At 48.0% G+C, this 16,800-nt stretch overlaps 2 protein-coding genes across 7 annotated transcripts in view; both read right to left on the minus strand.

Annotated features, from left to right (window-relative positions):
- Positions 1-320: 320 nt before the first annotated feature.
- SH3D21 (SH3 domain containing 21) lies at positions 321-14,363 on the minus strand. 3 transcript variants are annotated; one of them, XM_044945247.2, is made up of 16 exons: positions 14,088-14,363; positions 13,842-13,918; positions 13,603-13,669; positions 13,233-13,351; positions 12,904-12,994; positions 12,675-12,730; positions 12,543-12,588; positions 12,293-12,393; positions 12,094-12,180; positions 11,888-11,930; positions 2,148-2,241; positions 2,008-2,060; positions 1,811-1,887; positions 728-1,653; positions 576-639; positions 321-492 (listed from the first exon to the last, which is right to left on the minus strand). In XM_044945247.2, the coding sequence occupies exons 1-16, from the start codon at positions 14,089-14,091 to the stop codon at positions 436-438; spliced, it is 1,962 nt and encodes a 653-aa protein (XP_044801182.2). In that variant the 5' UTR covers positions 14,092-14,363; the 3' UTR covers positions 321-435. The 3 variants fall into 3 exon arrangements, with proteins under 3 accessions (XP_044801182.2, XP_006077644.4, XP_044801183.2); XM_006077582.4 differs by having other exon boundaries at positions 13,761-13,918; positions 14,088-14,357; XM_044945248.2 differs by lacking the exons at positions 12,904-12,994; positions 14,088-14,363 and having other exon boundaries at positions 13,842-13,915.
- An 814-nt stretch (positions 14,364-15,177) lies between these two features.
- Positions 15,178-16,800, minus strand: part of THRAP3 (thyroid hormone receptor associated protein 3) — a 70,251-nt gene continuing 68,628 nt past the window's right edge. For all 4 annotated transcript variants that reach the window (XM_006077584.4, XM_006077586.4, XM_025289071.3 and 1 more), the window contains one exon: positions 15,178-16,747. In XM_006077584.4, the coding sequence (XP_006077646.1) occupies positions 16,526-16,747 (222 nt within the window). In that variant the 3' untranslated portion in view covers positions 15,178-16,525. The remainder of the gene's footprint in view (positions 16,748-16,800) is intronic.

A 16,800-nucleotide genomic window follows, 5' to 3' on the forward strand; every position in this document is an offset into this window, starting at 1 on the left:
GGCCCGGCCCCTCCCCTGGCGCACAGCTGGATTCCGGAATCCGGCCCGCGGGCAGATCCCCGAACCCTCCAGGGCCCCTACTGCCTGCCATTTCTCCAGCGTTGGGGGGAGCTGGCGTCCGTAGGAGACACCCTCCCCCGGCCATCCGGTGGATAAAAATAGCCGTGCGCAGGCCTTGGGAACGGTAATGGGAGCCACATGTTGGCCAGATGTGCCCGCGAGCTACTGCCAGGAATGCGGACGGCGGAGAACGCGAACGCGAGCGCGAGCGCCCGCCCCGCCGCGCAGGCCCCGCCCCGCACGGACCAGGGAGGCGTGGCGCGCGTACTCTGCTGAGTTTACTTTCCGGCGTTTTCCGAAGACGTGTGCAAGGACGTGGGTGGCCGGAGCCTGACTTCGCTCCAGGTCCCGCCGCAGTCCCTCCCGGGCCCACCCTCAGTGCGTCTGCGTCTGCGCGTGGATGGAGCCCCGGTCCCTCTGCTTCATCTGAACCTAGTGGGGAGAGGGCGTCAGGGGAGGGCCAGCCGCCCACCCCCGCCCTGCCCCGCCCCGCCTGGGACCCGCACCCCACCCACCTCCAGCAGTAGGCGCTTCTCCTTCTCGCTCTTCAGCTCCTCCCAGATGTCAGTTAGCTTCTTTCTGCGGACGCGGGAGACCCAGGGGAACGGGTGGGCCGGGCAAGCCTAGAGCCCGCACCCCTCGCCTCCCCGCACCTCTCCCCACTTACTCCAGCTGCACCCCCATCTGCTCCAGCGACCTCCTTAAAGCCTCCACCTGGTCCTTTATCCTCAGCATGTCGTCTCCGTCACTTCTGCGGTCTGTGAGATTTGGCGGGGCCGAGGAGAGCAGGGTGGGAGGTGTTTGGGACTCCGCATTCTTCTGAGCAGGGGTTACCTCTTTGGAGGGCACCCCTTCTTTGGGAGACTCCTCCTCTTTGGGGGTAGCCTCAGCCTTTGCTGGTGCCTCCTCCAGGAGGGTCGTCGCCTCTGCCTGAGGGTGGGCAGGCGCGGACCCTGACTTGGGGTTGGACTCGGACTGGAGAGGGGAGCTGGCCCTCCTCTCCAGGGGCTGTTTCACCATGCCGAGGGGGGGCCCCTCTGGCTTGTGCACCTCCTCTTGGGATTGAGCCTCACTGGCCTCAAGAGACCTGGCATTTGGCGGGGCGTCTTCCTCCGGAGAGAAGTCATGGGACTGAGTGTTGGCTCCGGCGGAGGCCTCTTCAGAGAGCACAGGCTCCGGGGTCAAGACCTTTCCTAGGGTGGGGGCCTCGTCCCCCGGAGCGGCCATCTTTGGACCAGCGGCCTCTTCTTCAAGTAGGATTTCTGGGACCTGGGCCTCATGCACAGAAAGGACCCTGTCTGGACTGGGGGCCTTGTCCTCCAGGGTTGGGGTCTCCTCTAGGGTAGGGACCTTCTCTGGAGTTAGGGTTTCCTCTGGAGTGAGGATCTTTTCTGAAGGTGGGGTCTTCTCTGGGTTAGGGGACTTATCTGGAGACAGAGTCTTCTCTGGACTAGGGGTCTTATCTGGAGGTGGGGTCTTCTCTGGTTTGGGGGCCCTATCCAGAGCTGGTGTCTTCTCTGGGCTGGAGGTCTTGTTCAGAACTGGGGTTTTATTCACACGAGGGCCCTTTGTAAGGCGGCTCTGCTTTTCATCCTGTAGTGATGGGGGTGCGGACTCAGCCAAGGGATGGGTACCTTGATGGTCTGAGTCTGGTTCCCCTCAGCCTGGGCTCCTTCACCCTCACAGGCCACACCCCTGGGAACCAGCCTCCGTCTAGGATCCCTGCTCTCCCAGGTATCATGCCTCTCACCTGACTGGCTGCAGGGCGTTGCTGGGAAGCCTGTGTCTTAGATCGCTTTCTGCCAGGCTGGAAACTGCTGTTGGAGCCTGTGAGAGCAGACCCTCAGGAATCCAGGCCTACTTGGACCCCAAGCCACTCCCCATCTCTGTCCCCTTAGCACAACCACCCCAGGGCTCACCCCACTTCAGGGAGGCAATGAGACTTACTGGAGTTTCGGGAGGGGCGCTTCTGACTGTCTCCGCTGGGTGTCCAAGATGGCCTAAAACATGTCCCCATCAGACCCGGGGCTGGGGGCAGGGAGCGGCATTTCTTTTGTATCCTCCTTCCCCCATACCCCGCTCCTTACTTGGTTTTGCTGGGCTCAGTGGGAGCTGTCACCAGCTTCTTGGCTGTAGGGAGGACTGTTTTGGGCACCATCTTTTTGGGTTCCTTAATAGGAGCTAGGAGGGAAGAGGGACATTTGTTCACTCACTCATTCCTTTCATCTAAGAGTCACTGACCCTGTCCTGTGCTGTGCCCAGGGACTAGTAACGAGATGAATCATATTTGACCGGCTGCTGGGAGCTCTGGGGACACTGACCACCCAGGAACACCCCAAAGAGTTGTCAGGGAGGCTTTGTGGGGAGACGGCTCCAAATCCCACCGATTTTTAATCCATGCTTTTCTACGACTTGTACTCAGCTTAGTGCCCACGGCTGGTTCAGACTCTTCTGCTTCCTGGACACGGCAACAGCCACTCCGCTTCCAGTCCACACTCCCTCCTCTGTCTTCTCTATCATGTCTACTCCCTAGGAGACTTCATCCAGTCTTATGAGTCTAATTATCATCAATAAGCCAACAACTGCCAGATTTTCAGCTCTAGTCCCTTCCTCTTCCCTGGACTCCAGACTCATACCCAGTGGCCCTCGCAGTATTTCCACTTAGCATCACACACTGAGCAGAGCTAACCTCTGGCTTCTCAACCTCCTTGTCCTCGGAATCTGGCCCTTTCCCAGTGTTCCCCATCTCACCCACTCGCCCACTCACTCAGATGACAAAGTGAGGCGTCCCCCTTGACACCTTTATTCCTTTATGCCGCACGCACAAACCATCAGTAAGTCCTGTCTGTTCTAAACACACCCTGAATCCAGCCACACATCCTCACCTCCACGACTTCGCTCTCTAGATCAAGTCACACCATCTTCACGGGAACCACTGCAGCAGCCTCCAACCTGGGCATGGGCTGCACCCGCCCTTATGGTGTGCTGGCCCCACAGCAGCCAGAGAGGGCCCGTGTTCTACTGGAGACACCGACACAAGCAAAAGCAGTAAACTGTGGGGACTTCCCTGGTGGTCCAGTGCTTAAGAATCCCCCTTGCAATGCAGGGGACACAGGTTCGATCCCTGGTCGAGGAACTAAGATCCCACATGCTGCGGAGCAACTAAGCCCGCGTGCCACAACTACTGAGCCTGTGCTCTGGAGCCCGCGTGCTGCAACGAAAGATCTCACATGACAAAAGGAAGATCTCACATGCCGCAACTAAGACCGGATACAGCCAAACAAATCAATATTTAAAAAAAGATAAACTATGGAGTGCGTTAGATAGTTATTGGGCTTCCCAGGAGGCATTAATGGTAAAGAACCCACCTGCCAATGCAGATGAAAGAAACGCAGGTTTGATCCTGGGTCTGAAAGATCCCATGGAGGAGGGCTCCAGTATCCTTGCCTGGAGAAGCCCATGGACAGAGGAGCCTGGTGGGCTATAACCCATAAGGCTGCAAAGAGTTGGACACAACTGAAGCAACTTAGCACGCACGCCAGAGATTTATTAGTCGTACTGAGGAAGAATAAGTGGGGGGGGGGGGGGGGGCGTGTATAATTTTAAATAGGGCCATCAGGGAAGGCCACACGGAGAAGTCAGTGAGCATCTGAAGGCAGTCGCACAAGTGACATTCACCTCCACAGCTACAGAAACAGCCACCCGGGCACATGCACGCATGCTGAAGCTGACTTACACACACGGTATCACACCCAGATACAAACAGAATCCCCCAATAATGGGTCGCAGTGGGCGAGAGCATGGCTCCTACAGCCAGACAGCAGGCTTGGAATTCCTGCTCTATTACTTGCCAGGTGGGTGGGAACCTGGCTGGTAACTTAACCTTTCTGTGCCCTCTGTCCTCACCCATAAAACATGGATAACAAGAATACCCATCCGGTAGGGTTCTGTGAGGTCTGAGTGACAACCCGTGAGGTGCTTAGTGGCTGGCATATAGTCAAATGCTCAGGAAATGTTAACCGACTCCAGCTTCTTATAGTGTGGCTGGTTAGGTGTTCTGTGGGACCCTCCCACTAGACAGCAATTATATCCTGCTTTTGGATACAATTTTAAGGCACCACTGGACATAAGAGAGGTAGGAGAAATCCACAAAAAAGGGAGGAACTGGGGCCAGAAAGGAAGTGAGAGAGTAGCCCTACTTTGTGGCTACAGAGCGGGGGAACTGTGAGGAGCAGGTGGCCCGGGCATTGCTCCCTTGGCTCATCACAGGCCCACAGCGCGGTAGCCACAGAGCAGCGAGAACCTAGCACCACCTTCTTCCGGAGGACTGCAGTGGTCGCTGCTGGTTGGTGCCCTCTGGCTACTGGCAGGAGTAAAAGCAAGTCCTCTCTGGAAGTTTTTTCCCTACTTGCCAGATTCCCACAGATTGGGATCATATACAAAGATCCTAAAACACACGAGATGGCAGACCACTGAGAGCAGGAGTCAGCAAACGCAACACACAGCAGATACTGGAAGTGTCAGGAAGGGAACACAGCGCAGTCATGCATAATATATCTGAAGAAATAAAGGGCGAGCATGCAAGAAAAGGACCATTAGGCATAAACAAGCAGATTTTTGGGGGAGAGAAAAAAAGAGTTCTGAACTACTAGAGATGAAAAATAGCATTTGTGAAATAAAATGCAGTGTATAGGTTCAACAGCGGATCAAACCTAGATAAAAACTAGAGAGAGAATTAGTAACTAGAAGTAGAATGAGACAAGGAGTGAAGATTTGAAAACGATGTTAAAAGGAATGAGTTAGTATTTGTGAAATAAAATGCAATGTATAGGTTAAACAGCAGATTAAACCTAGATAAAAGCTAGAGAGAGAATTAGTAAACCAGAAGTAGAATGAGACAAGGAGTTAAAATTTGAAAGCAGTGTTAAAAGGAATGGGTAACAGAAGCAGGGTTTGACTATGGCTGAGTGAGGTAGGTGGTAGATAAACCCTCTCCCCACACAGCAACTATAAAGCTGGATTAAAAGTGACAAACCACCATTTCAGCACTGGGATACTGACCAAAGGTGTAAAATAATCTGAGAAGTATTTGTGCCTGATGGTGTTCTTGCCTGCTCCCTTCCTTCCCCGAGTCCCTGCTGCCTTGGTCCATGCGGCCATTCTACAGGGTGGGACAGAGAAGGGTCAGCAGCTTCACTGCCATGGTTGAAGAGCACTCAATCAATATGGTGTGCAACTTTGGATTTGGCATTGGTTTCACTGCTATGACACCCAAAGCACAGCAACCAAAGAAAAAATGGGTAGTGTGACTTCAAAAAAATTTTAAACTTTTGTGCATCAAAGAACACCATCAAGAAAGTGAAAAGCCAACCCAAAGAATGGGGGGAAATACTTGCACATCATACATCATCAGGGACTTTTACCTAGAAAATATAAAGAACTCCCACAATTAAATAGTAAAAAGCCAACCCAACTAAAAATTGGGCAAATGACCATTTCTTCAAAAGAACGTATACATGTAGCCAATAAACAGGAAAAGATACTCCACATCATTAGCTTTCAGAGAAATGCAAAGCAAGACCACAATGAAATAGCATTTCACATCCACCAGGATAGTTACAATCAAAAGACAGATAATAACAAGTATTGGTATGAATGTGGAGAAACTGCAGCCCTCATACACTACTAGCAGGAATATAAAATGGTAGTCACTTTGGAAAACAGCCTGCCAGTTCTTCTCAAAGTTAAAAATAGATCGTGTGTGTGTGTGTGTATGTTAGTTGCTCAGTTGTGTCCAACTCTTTGTGACTCCATGGACTGTAGCTGACCAGGCTCCTCTGTCCATGGAATTCTCCAGGCAAGAATACTGGAGTAGGTTGCCATTCCCTTCTCCAGGGGATCTTCCCCTGGAAGAATTTTTTTCACTGGTATATACCCAAGAGAAATAGAAGCATATCCACAGAAAATATTGTACACAAAAGTTCATAGCCAGGACTTCCCTGGTGGCACAGTGGATGAGACTCCATCTGCCAGTACAGGGGCCCAGGTTTGATCCCTGGTCAGGGAAATAGATCCCACATGCTGCAACTAAAATATCCTGTGTGCCACAACTAAGACCTTGGGCAGCCAAAAATATAAATAAAAATACATATTTTTTTAAAAAGAATATTGTTAAGCAATAAAAAGGAATGAACTACATACATACTACAAAATGGATGAAACTTGAAAATATTATTCTAGGTGAAAGAAGCCCATTAGAAAGACCATATATTATATGATATCATGTATATGAAATGTAGGCAGATCTATCAAGACAAAGATTAGTGGTTGTCTTGGGATGGGGAGGGGAGAATGGGGAAACTGGTGGGATAAGGGCTAAACAGTATAGCCGTTGGAACCTCCCTTGTGGTCCAAGGGTTAAGACTCTGCACACCCAATGCAAGGAGCCTGGGTTTGATCCCTGGTCATGGAAGGAGATCCCACATGCCACAGTTAAGAGCTGTGGGTGCAACTAAAGGTCCACATACCATAACAAAGATCGAAGATCCTGCATCCCACAACCACGACCCAACACGGTCAAATATATATATAACTTTTAAAGTACAGTGGGTGATGTTGCACAACTATGACTATACTAAACACCACTGAATTGTACACTTAAAGGAGTGAATTGTATGTGAATTTATCTTAGTAAAGCTCTTCACCCATGTTCCCCCAAAAAGATGACAGGCTAGATTTGGCCCATAAACCATAATTTGCTAACTCCTGACCTAAACACCCCAATTTAAAGGCAGAGAATGTCAGACTGAATTAAAAAAACAAGATCCAACCACATACTGTGGACAACAGAGTTAAAGACACAAACAGGTTGACAATAAAAGATTGGAGAAAGATATATCACACGAATAGTAACCATAATAGTACCAAAATGTTAATATCAGACAGAACAAGCTTTGAGACAAGAAAAATTACTGAAGACAAAGAGGGAGAGTTATAATGATAAGCAGGTGAATACATCAGGAAGAGATAATAATTACAAATGTATATGTGCCTAAAAACAAATCCTCAAATATATATAAAACAAAACACTTACAGAATTGAAAGGAGAAATAATTAAAAAACAATAGTTGGAGGTTTTGTTCAGGAGAAAGGTTAAGACTTTGAATTCAGACTTGTAAAGTTAAATACATCTGGTAAATTTCAAGAGCAATCACTAAAATAATAAATATATAGTGCAAATTTCAGAAAAATGAAAAAAGTTAAACATGAAAAAAGAAAAGAATCATTGAAAAATATTTTAAAATAATTATGATTAATATAGTCTAAACTCGTCAATATATCACCAAAGAAAAAGAATCGCAAACTAGAGTTAAAAAACAAAGGTAATTTCTGGAGATCTTTTGCAAAACAATGTGCATATAGTTAACACTACTGTACACTTAAAAATGGTTAGAATTTTTTTTAAAGTATTTGAATATTGTAACAGGAGACTGAATAAGAATATAGTAACAGGAGACTGAATAAGAATATACTAACACGAGATTGAATAAGAAAAGAGAGAGGAAAAAATAAACACTATTAGAAATGAAGAAAAGATGTAACTACAGACGCAGATTAGATTAAAAAGATTGTAAGAGAATATTATGAAAAACATTATATAAATGATTAGAAAATATTGATTAAATGGATAATTTGAACATATAACTCACTAGAACCGATTCAAGAATTTTCATGAGATTTTTGGTCAACCATGGTTAACTAGGAAGCAGGAGACAGAAGGCTTCTTGTGTACATCTCCTAAGGTGTGAGGTTTCTTCTCCCTCTGAGATCCAAAGCAAAAGTCCTCTAAAGAACAGTTGTAAAGGGGTCTTTGTAGATGTAATAAAGTTATAGGGAGGTCATACTAGGTTAGGGTGGACCCTAACCCAGTGACTGGTATCCTTATTAGCAGAGGGAAATTTGGACAGAGACACACAGGGCAGAAGACCTTATGAAGACCAAGACAGAGAACAGAGCGATGCATCTATAAGCCACAGACCGCCAGACGCTAAGAAAAAGCAAGGAAAGATTCTTCCCCCAGACCCTTCACAGAGAACACGACCATGTCAACATCCTGATTGTGGGTTTCCAACTTCTGAAAATGTGAGCTATTTCTGTTCCTTTAAGCAGAAAGTGGGGAAGGGAAGAAAAAAGAAAAAAAGAATTTTAGCCAGAAGCCAGACTTGCTTATAACTATAAAAAAAACTGAAGTAGTTTAAAATTTTCCCATAACAGAAGAGAACAGGACCAGATGAATCTACAAGCAAATTTTATCAGCTTTCAGAGAAAGACGATTCTCATCTTATGTAAGATCTGAAAGATAAAGATAAGAAAGAAAAAAACAGTATATTCCTTGGGATTTCCTTTGTGGTCCAGGGATTAAGAATCTGCCTGCTGATGCAGGGGACATGGGTTCAAGTCCTGGCCTGGGAAGATCCCACATGCTGTGGGACAACTAGACCGGTGTGCCACAGGTACTGAGCCTGAGCTCTGCAGCAAGAAAAGCCACTGCAATGAGAAGCCCGTACACCACATCTAGAGAGTAACCCTTGCTCGCCACAACTAGAGAAAACCCACACACAGCAACAAAGGGCCCATGTGCTGCAATGAAGACCCAGTGCAGCCAAAAATAAACAAACAAATAATTGGTTTAAAAAAATATATTCCTTAACTCATTCAGGGGCCAGTATAGTATTGATAATCAGATGAAGACAGTAAAAATAAATGCGAAAATCTGAAAGGGGAAAAAAAACTGAGATGGTATCCCAATAGCATATAAAAAAAAATAAACCATGACCAATATGAATTCATCCCTGGAATATAAGGGTGATTTAGTATTAGAAAATCCTACAAATATCTTTACATCGACAAATTAAAGAAGAAAACCCATTTAACCATTTCAAATCATTCACATAAACAATGGAAAATTTGATACCCACTTTTGATAAAAATTCCAAAAGAAATAGAATCTTCCTTAATCAGACAAAAACACACTTACAAAAGATCTAAGCATCAAATATCATTGTGAAAGGGAAAAAGTTTGAAACATTTCATTTAAAATCAGAAACATAGTAATGATATTCAGTATTACTATTTCTATTCAATATTGTATTACAATCCTAGCCACTAAAATAAAGTAAGAAAATGAAATTAAAAAGGTTGTAAGAAGTGAAAAGATAGAGCCAAACTGTCACTACTCACAGAGGAAATTGACTGTCTTCATAGAAAAGTATTAAGGATTTACAGATTCAACATATTTCTATAGCCCAGGAATAAACAGGATATCTAATTTTCAAAAAACACAATAAAACTCACATGCAGAAATAGTATATAGTGCTAGAACAAGTGATAGTCTATATGGAAAAAAGTGTAATTGGATCACTCACTAAAATCAATGCTACATAGATAAAAGCACTTAAAAATGAAAAGCAACCCTTTACAAGTTTTAAAGAAAATATAAATGACTGTCTTTCTGAACTTCAGGCATGGAAGGGATTTCTTAAACAAGAAAAACACCTACTAATCATTAAAGATAAGATTGATATATGTGCATTAAAATTACTCCTAGCAACCTAAATGTCCATTTACAGAGGAATGGATAAGAAGATGTGGTATATATACACAATGGAATATTACTCGGCCATAAAAAAGAACAAAATAATGCTATTTGCAGCAACATGGATAGACCTAGAGATTGTCATGCTAAGTGAAGACAGAGAAAGACAAATATCATATATCATTCATATGATTAGATCATAAAATTAAATTAAAACTAAAAATTAGATCATATGAGGAATCTAATTTTTAAAAATGATATATAGATAAATAAGCTATAAGGATTTATTATTGAATAGCTGTAAGGATTTATTGGGCTTCCCTGAAAGCTCAGTTGGTAAAGAATCCACCTGCAATGCAGGAGACCCCAGTTCGATTCTTGGGTCCAGAAAATCCACTGGAGAAGGGATAGGCTGCCCACTCCAATATTCTTGGGCTCCCCTCGTGGCTCAGCTGGTAAAGAATCTACCTGCAATGTGGGAGACCTGGGTTCGGTCCCTGGGTTGGGAAGATCCCCTGGAGAGGGAAAAGGCTACCCACTCCAGTACTCTGGCCTAGAGAATTCCACGGACTGTATAGTCCATGGGGTCGCAAAGAGTCAGACACGACTGAGCGACTTTCACTTCAAGGATTTATTATTATTGTAAAATATAGCCAATATTTTACAATAACTTTAAATGGAGTAAAAGAGGTAAAAATTTTGAATCACTATGTTGTATACCTGAAACTAATATAATATTGTAAATCACCTTACTTCAAAAAAGCTTTTTTAATTTACAACTCCTATTCATTAAAAAAAAAAAGAAAAGCCATAAGCTGAAACTGTCTATAACATGTACATCCCATAATCAGAATATATAAAGAACTCAACAGCTATCACTAACCAGGGAAATGAGGTCCACAATGAGATGCTGTTTTGTGCCAGATTCACAAAAATAATGAAATCTGATAATAGCAAGCATTTAAGAGGGTTTGGATCAGTATGCTCTCATACACCAGGGATGGAGTGAAGTGTACAAGTCCTTTGGAAACCAATGTGACTTTACCTCATAAAAGTTGACTATTCACATACCCTACTATCTAGGAGCGCCGCTCCACATCTAGAGAAACATTATGCCTGCACACTGGGAGCCAGTGTGTATGGCAGCACCGTTTATAAGAGTGGAAACTATAAACAGTGAAAACGTCCAACCAGGAATAGACCAGATACACAAACTGCAGTAATTCCTGCAAGGAACAGTAAACAACACGGAAAAACAAATGAACTACAGGGACTTCCCTAGTGGTCCCATGGCTAAGACTCCGTGCTCCCAAAGCAGGGCGCCGAGGTTCGATCCTTGGTCAGGGAACTGGATCCCACCTGCCGCAACTAAGAGTTTGCACGCGGGAACTAAAAGATCCTGCATGCCACAGTGAAGACTGAAGATCCCGAGTGCCTCAACAAAGACCTGGAGCGGCCAGATAAATATTTAAAAAGAAAAGAAAAATAAATAAACTGCATCTACACACAACATGGATGTGAATTTTAGAAACATAATATTGACTAGAAACAAGAAAACCATAAACGTATGATACCATTTTTATACAACTCAAAACAAAACTATATTAAATGATACCTTGTTTAGGCACATAAGTGAATACACCTAAAAACTCCAGGGAATTACTAAAAATTCAGGATAGTGGTTACTGGTTACCTCTGATGTGGGGAGAGGAGCAGAAGGGAAAGAGGAATACACAAACCACTGGCAATTCTAGTTCTTGGGTTTGGGTGACCGACCACGGGTGTTCGTTGTTAAGTTTTAAAACACATACGTTACATATATTTTTGGATTGTGTGCATTACATTAAAACATAAAGACACATCCCACAGATACACTGACACATAAACAGAGCTATTCTCTGACTCACTTGATAGATACCTGAACACAAAGTCTCAAAGACCCAGATATACCGATCCATACATTTCCTCACAAAATGAAACAAACGTAAACACGGTCATTGATGAGAATGATAGCCACATGCTCAGGACAGAGGAACAGGAATGTAGTAATACACACGAAGTGACACAGTCCTAACACTGACCCACCAGACATTCCTACCAGGCCTTTAACCCATGAGAGTACCTCCTAAGGGTGTGTACTGGAACACTGGGAAGCTATGGGTGTCTGTGAGCACCTGGACTGGTGGGCCTCCCAGAGATCACTCCCCAGTCCCAGGCTTCCTGGGTACCCACCTGATTCCTGAGATACCACTTTCCGTGGGACCAGCTTCTTGATCTACGCAGAAAAAAGTGTCAGAATCGGAAGAGGAGCCCTCACACTTCTAGGTCCACCCTCGTTTGTGGGTGGCCCTCCAGCTGTGTCCAGCGAGAGCCGCCACCCTCAACTTTGTCCAGAGTGGACTGCCCCTTGCCACCAGGGTGCCTGGCTCCGTACTCACTGGGGGAGGTGGGAGCACAAAGTTATCCGGGAAAAGTCCTCTTTTGCCTTGAGACTCTCCTTCCCACCAGCCCTTATCCTCTGTGACCTGGGAGAACAAGAGGTCGTGGGGAGATGAGCCAGACCCCCAAGCTCCTCCCCTCCCTAAGCCCACCCTCTCAACATCCCCCGTCCCCGTGCCCTCCCTGTGCCTTGCACACCTTCCTCAGCACTTTCACCTCATCGCCCCTCCGAAGCGCCAACTCGTCTGGGGCCTCAGGATGGTAGTCAAACAGGACCCTGTAGGTCTCAGGGTAGGAGACTGAGGGGAGTTCAGTTCACTGAAGCCAAATCCCCTCCCCAAACAAGTCATAGGCTCCCTCCTCCATCAGCCTACCTGGGCAACCCCTCCCCCAAGTCACAGGGGCTTGGGGAAGAGGATTTTGAGGGACCCTTTGGCAAGGTGCTCACCTGTCTGCAGGTAGTCTGGAGGGCTGTCATAGGTCAGGCTGCTCAGCTAGTGGGGGCAGGGCAAGGACCAAACTGAGCCTCCAAACCCCTAAGAGGAACTCACCAACTCTTTGCCCACTCCACCCACTTTACCTTGGGAGGCCGCTGGGGGCCAAGGATGACTGAAGGGATGTCTGGATTGCCAAGGCCTGGTGGGGGATAGTGAGGTTAGGGAGGGTGCTAATGCACTTGAGGTCATGGGAGAGGTCAAAGGGGTCATAGGGCAAGATGTGCAGATCACAGGTTCAGGCCACTGGGGCAGGTCACTGAAGATTGTAGTCTGGTCACAGGGGTTCACGGGGTCACAGGGTCCAGGTCTCACTTGGGGGCCCACTGTCCAGCAACTCCACAAAGTTGGATGGGAAGGCTCCCAGCTGCCCGTTCTTCTTCCCCAGCCACCAGCCGTCCTCAATCTGGGAAGGGGGGAGGACGCAGGGGCATCTGGTTCTGCCCCAAGGGTCTCCCTAGCAATCTTAAACCCTGATTCACCCCGATTCTGCCTGATGACCCCTCTCCTCCCTTGCTCCCTCACTTTCCCATTTCTGTGCCCCTCATCAATTCCATCACCCACAACCTCACAGCCCCCATGTCTCCTCACTCAGAGATTCCATTGTCTCCCCTCAAACCCCTCTCATCACCTCATCCCCTCACCTCCTTTATCACTTCCACAATCTCCCCAGCTTGCAACTGCAGCTCGTCCGCCTGCTCCGGGGTGTAGTTGAAGTTTGCCTTGCACCATCTTCGGGGGCCCAGAAATTTGACTGAGCGACCTGGTGTCGGTCGAGAGGGAAGCAGCTTGAGTCTCACGCTCCAGTCCGCGGAGCTGGGGGAGGGGCAGGACGCGCTCGAGCCCTTCGTGGGTCCAGGCCCCACCCCAGGGCGGAGCATTGTACTCGAGAACCAATCACGGGTCGCGCCGTGGCCTTGCAGCCCCGCCCAGAGCCTCGCCCTTCAAGGCGAGTTGGGGACAATCTGGGCGCTGAGGCTCCGCGCGCGCGCGTCCACGTGCCCCAGCACTCACCTCGGCGGCGCGCACAGCGCGGTCTCGGCGCCGCCTCCCCAGAGCAGCGGAGGGTCTCCGGGATCTCCTGCGAAAGAGCGCACCGAGAGAGGGACTCTCAGCTCCCTGGGGAGTGCGCAGAGAACCGCCGCCTGACCTCCGGCTCGGCTCTACCTCACCTGCACCAGGGACTCCGGGAAGAGGCCACAACGGCCCCCCAGCTCTCCACGCATCCAGCCCCGTGCGGGCCCCTTGCACACCTGCCGGATCACGTCACCAGGCGCCAGGTTCAGCTCGTCCTCCTTCTGCGCACGATATCCGGCCAGGACCAGCACCTCTGCGGGAGGAGGATGGCGCGGGCACACGGTTCAGAAGAGCCCAGTCGGGGCTGACTGGCCCTGGCGCGAGTCCCGGGCCCAGAGTGGACAGCGGGAGAGCGTAGTAGTGGTGTAGGCTTTTAATGCTATTTCCAGGCAGAAGAGCCACCCCAAACCCTCTGCACATACCCATGGCTTCCAGGGCTCCTTCCGGAGCCGAGCAGGGAGGATGGCGTAGCGTTAGCAGCCGAGTACTGGGGCCAGGTAGGGTGGGACTAGCCGCGAGATTGGGAAGCCAAGGAGGCGGAGACGCAAGCCCATAGGTTGGGCTCTGGTGCAGGGAGTGGGTGTAAGAGGGGGCGGCCCGGATCGGCAGGCTCGGCCCCAACTATGGGTGAGGACTCCAGGACCTCTGGCCAGTGCTGGGGTCACAGCTGCCCTACAAGCTATCTGCCCAGCTACCTCCCTTCCGTATCCCAGCCTTGGCCGAGTCTCCCACTCGCCACTGGCACACAGCCGTCCCTGGCTTACCCTCTCCTGATTAGTAGCTGCATGGGAGTCGAGACAGCATACCAGGGTGGGGCCCCCAGCAGGCAGCAACCGCTCTTAGACGGGTCCTGGATGGGTGGAGTGGGTGGTTGCTCAGTGTGCACAAAGTTATTGCTGCTTTCCCTGGAAGGTGTATTCATCCCTGTAGTCCCTTCAAGGAAAAGCTTAAAAACCCTTTCCACTGGGGCCTAGCTTGGTTTCAGAAACACCTCGGGATTCTCCTCAGGGGAAGACAGGAAGGCAACTTTGGGAGCTTTCAAGACTCGTGCTTTCCTACAGCCAAGGCCAGAGCTGGCAAACGTTAGTGCCAGTCCCAGGTGGGCCGGGCTAGCTTTTAGATCATCTTCCTGCTTAGTGGTGAACACACAGCTGAAGGCCAAGCCTGTCATCCACACCCCTTGACCCCTGCCCCACTGCTTTGGAAGCCAAAGTCCTTGCTTACAATGACACAAGAGTGGAAAAATCTGGTTCTCCTAGGGTGTCTAAGAAACAGGATATGAAGCAAAATCACTGGAATGGGAATGAGGAGTTATTACTCAACACAGATTGGCTGAGGCTCCTCCCGGAACAATCTTGTGTGCAGCTGGAGGGGATGGGGCTGCAACAGTCTGGGCCCAGCCCCCCAGACATTTCATCTTTCTGGTTCCCTGAAGCTGCTATGGGGGACATCTACCACCTGCCCTCCACCACACCCACCCACACCCATTCAGGGTGACAATGACCAGAGCCATTTACATCTGCCACTTCATTTATTTTTTTATTTGCAGGAGGAGTTGAAACAAATTTTAAGGGTATTTTCATTTTTTTTCCCCCCTAAACATGAATCATTCAAGTAAAACCAACTTAACTATAGAAATGTAGCAAAGTAAGGGGGAAGTAGCATAACAATCCAGGAGGCAAAGGTTGGGGGGGAAGGTGGGTGCAGTCCGCATATAACATATGCATAAATGCCATATGATTCACCTGCTCAGGACCGCCTCCCCAGAAGGCAAGCACAAGGACCCATTTTAAGAGGATGTTTTCCCCCCAAACATCGGAGAATGTTTCAACTTAAAGCTTAAGGTTTAAAAAAAAAAAAAAGGAAAAAGAAAAAAACACAAAACAAAAAACCCCCACAAACCACCCAGCCATAACCACCTTCCTTAATCGATCATAGGAGTTTCTTTTCATTTTATAAAAAGATTAATAAAAAATATTGAAAAAATTATTTTCTCATCTTATATTTGTAAAGATAATAGAAGTCAGAAGTTTCTTAGAAAACAGACCAGAAACTGCCATCCAGTTTCCACCCCTGTTGCTGAGAGGATCAGCAGGACTAGAAAGTTTGGGATACTGGAGCTGCTGGTGGAGAAGGGGAAGCCCAGCCCACAAGAAATCAGAAAATATTGGGGGGAGGGGAGGTGCGCACATGGGTGTGGTTAGGAGCAACACCACATGATACATGGCTGCGCAGAAAGGGGAACACAAGGTGGTCAGAAAGGCCTTGAACTCCTCCTCGACATACATAACTAAGTTTAACAAAGACCCACGCAGTTTGGTCCCAAACTGAGGTGAACACATCAATATTTATTCACATGCTTTGTTTTCTCTTAAGAATCAAAGTTGCCCAAATTAAATCTTTCTGCTAATGTTACTATATATGCCTAAAAAAAAAAACAAGAGGGGGCTTTTAAAATAAGGATAAAGAGACTGAAAATCAAATTAGTCCTCAGCTCCAAATGTAATGAAATGAAGAATAAAACTGTTGGTTTCTAACAGGGAACAAACCAAAATCCAAGTTATCGCTCTGCCCTCCCTACCCCAGCCCCCACCCCACACACCAACAATAAACGAGAAACACGTAGCTAAAGCCCAACATGGTGTGTTCTGCTCAAGAGCTGGGCCTGACCCCAGGCCAGCTGCCTCTGTCTGGTGGGACGCCAGGATGCTCTTCGGCAGCTGTAGGATATTTTGCATGGCTGGTGGGGGGTAGGGGTGGGATTTTCAGAATCTTCTCGAGGCTCCTCTGTTTAGCTCCTCACCAGCCGTCTTCCCGGCGCCTCTCTCCCTCGGGCAGGGGCTCCCAGCAAGAGTGGCCACTACTCAGTTGTCGGCTGTAAATTGTCCTTCTCTTCTCGGTTCTCTGTCCCACTCTCATCATCTTCAATCTCCCCTTCCTCCCCACTGAACTTGTCGTGGGCCCACTTGGGGCTGGTGCTGGATTTCCGGAACATGAACCGGCCTCGACCGCGAGGGAAGGCTCCTCGGCCCCGGCCCCGGCTCACCCACTTCTCACTGCCTTCGCCTTCACGGTCATCATGCTTAAAAGAAAAGGAAAACTGTCATCAATGCCAGGGTAAACAAGAGCAGCCTC

The sequence above is a fragment of the Bubalus bubalis genome, chromosome 6 (genome assembly GCF_019923935.1).
Source record: "Bubalus bubalis isolate 160015118507 breed Murrah chromosome 6, NDDB_SH_1, whole genome shotgun sequence".
In the NCBI taxonomy this organism is placed as follows: domain Eukaryota; kingdom Metazoa; phylum Chordata; class Mammalia; order Artiodactyla; family Bovidae; genus Bubalus; species Bubalus bubalis.

Coding starts and splice junctions, on each gene's coding strand:
- SH3D21 (XM_006077582.4), bottom strand. Junction 11,931..12,093: donor TTGTGCTCCCACCTCCCCCA/GTGAGTACGGAG, acceptor TTTTCTGCGTAG/ATCAAGAAGCTGGTCCCACG. Junction 2,061..2,147: donor ACTGAGCCCAGCAAAACCAA/GTAAGGAGCGGG, acceptor GACATGTTTTAG/GCCATCTTGGACACCCAGCG.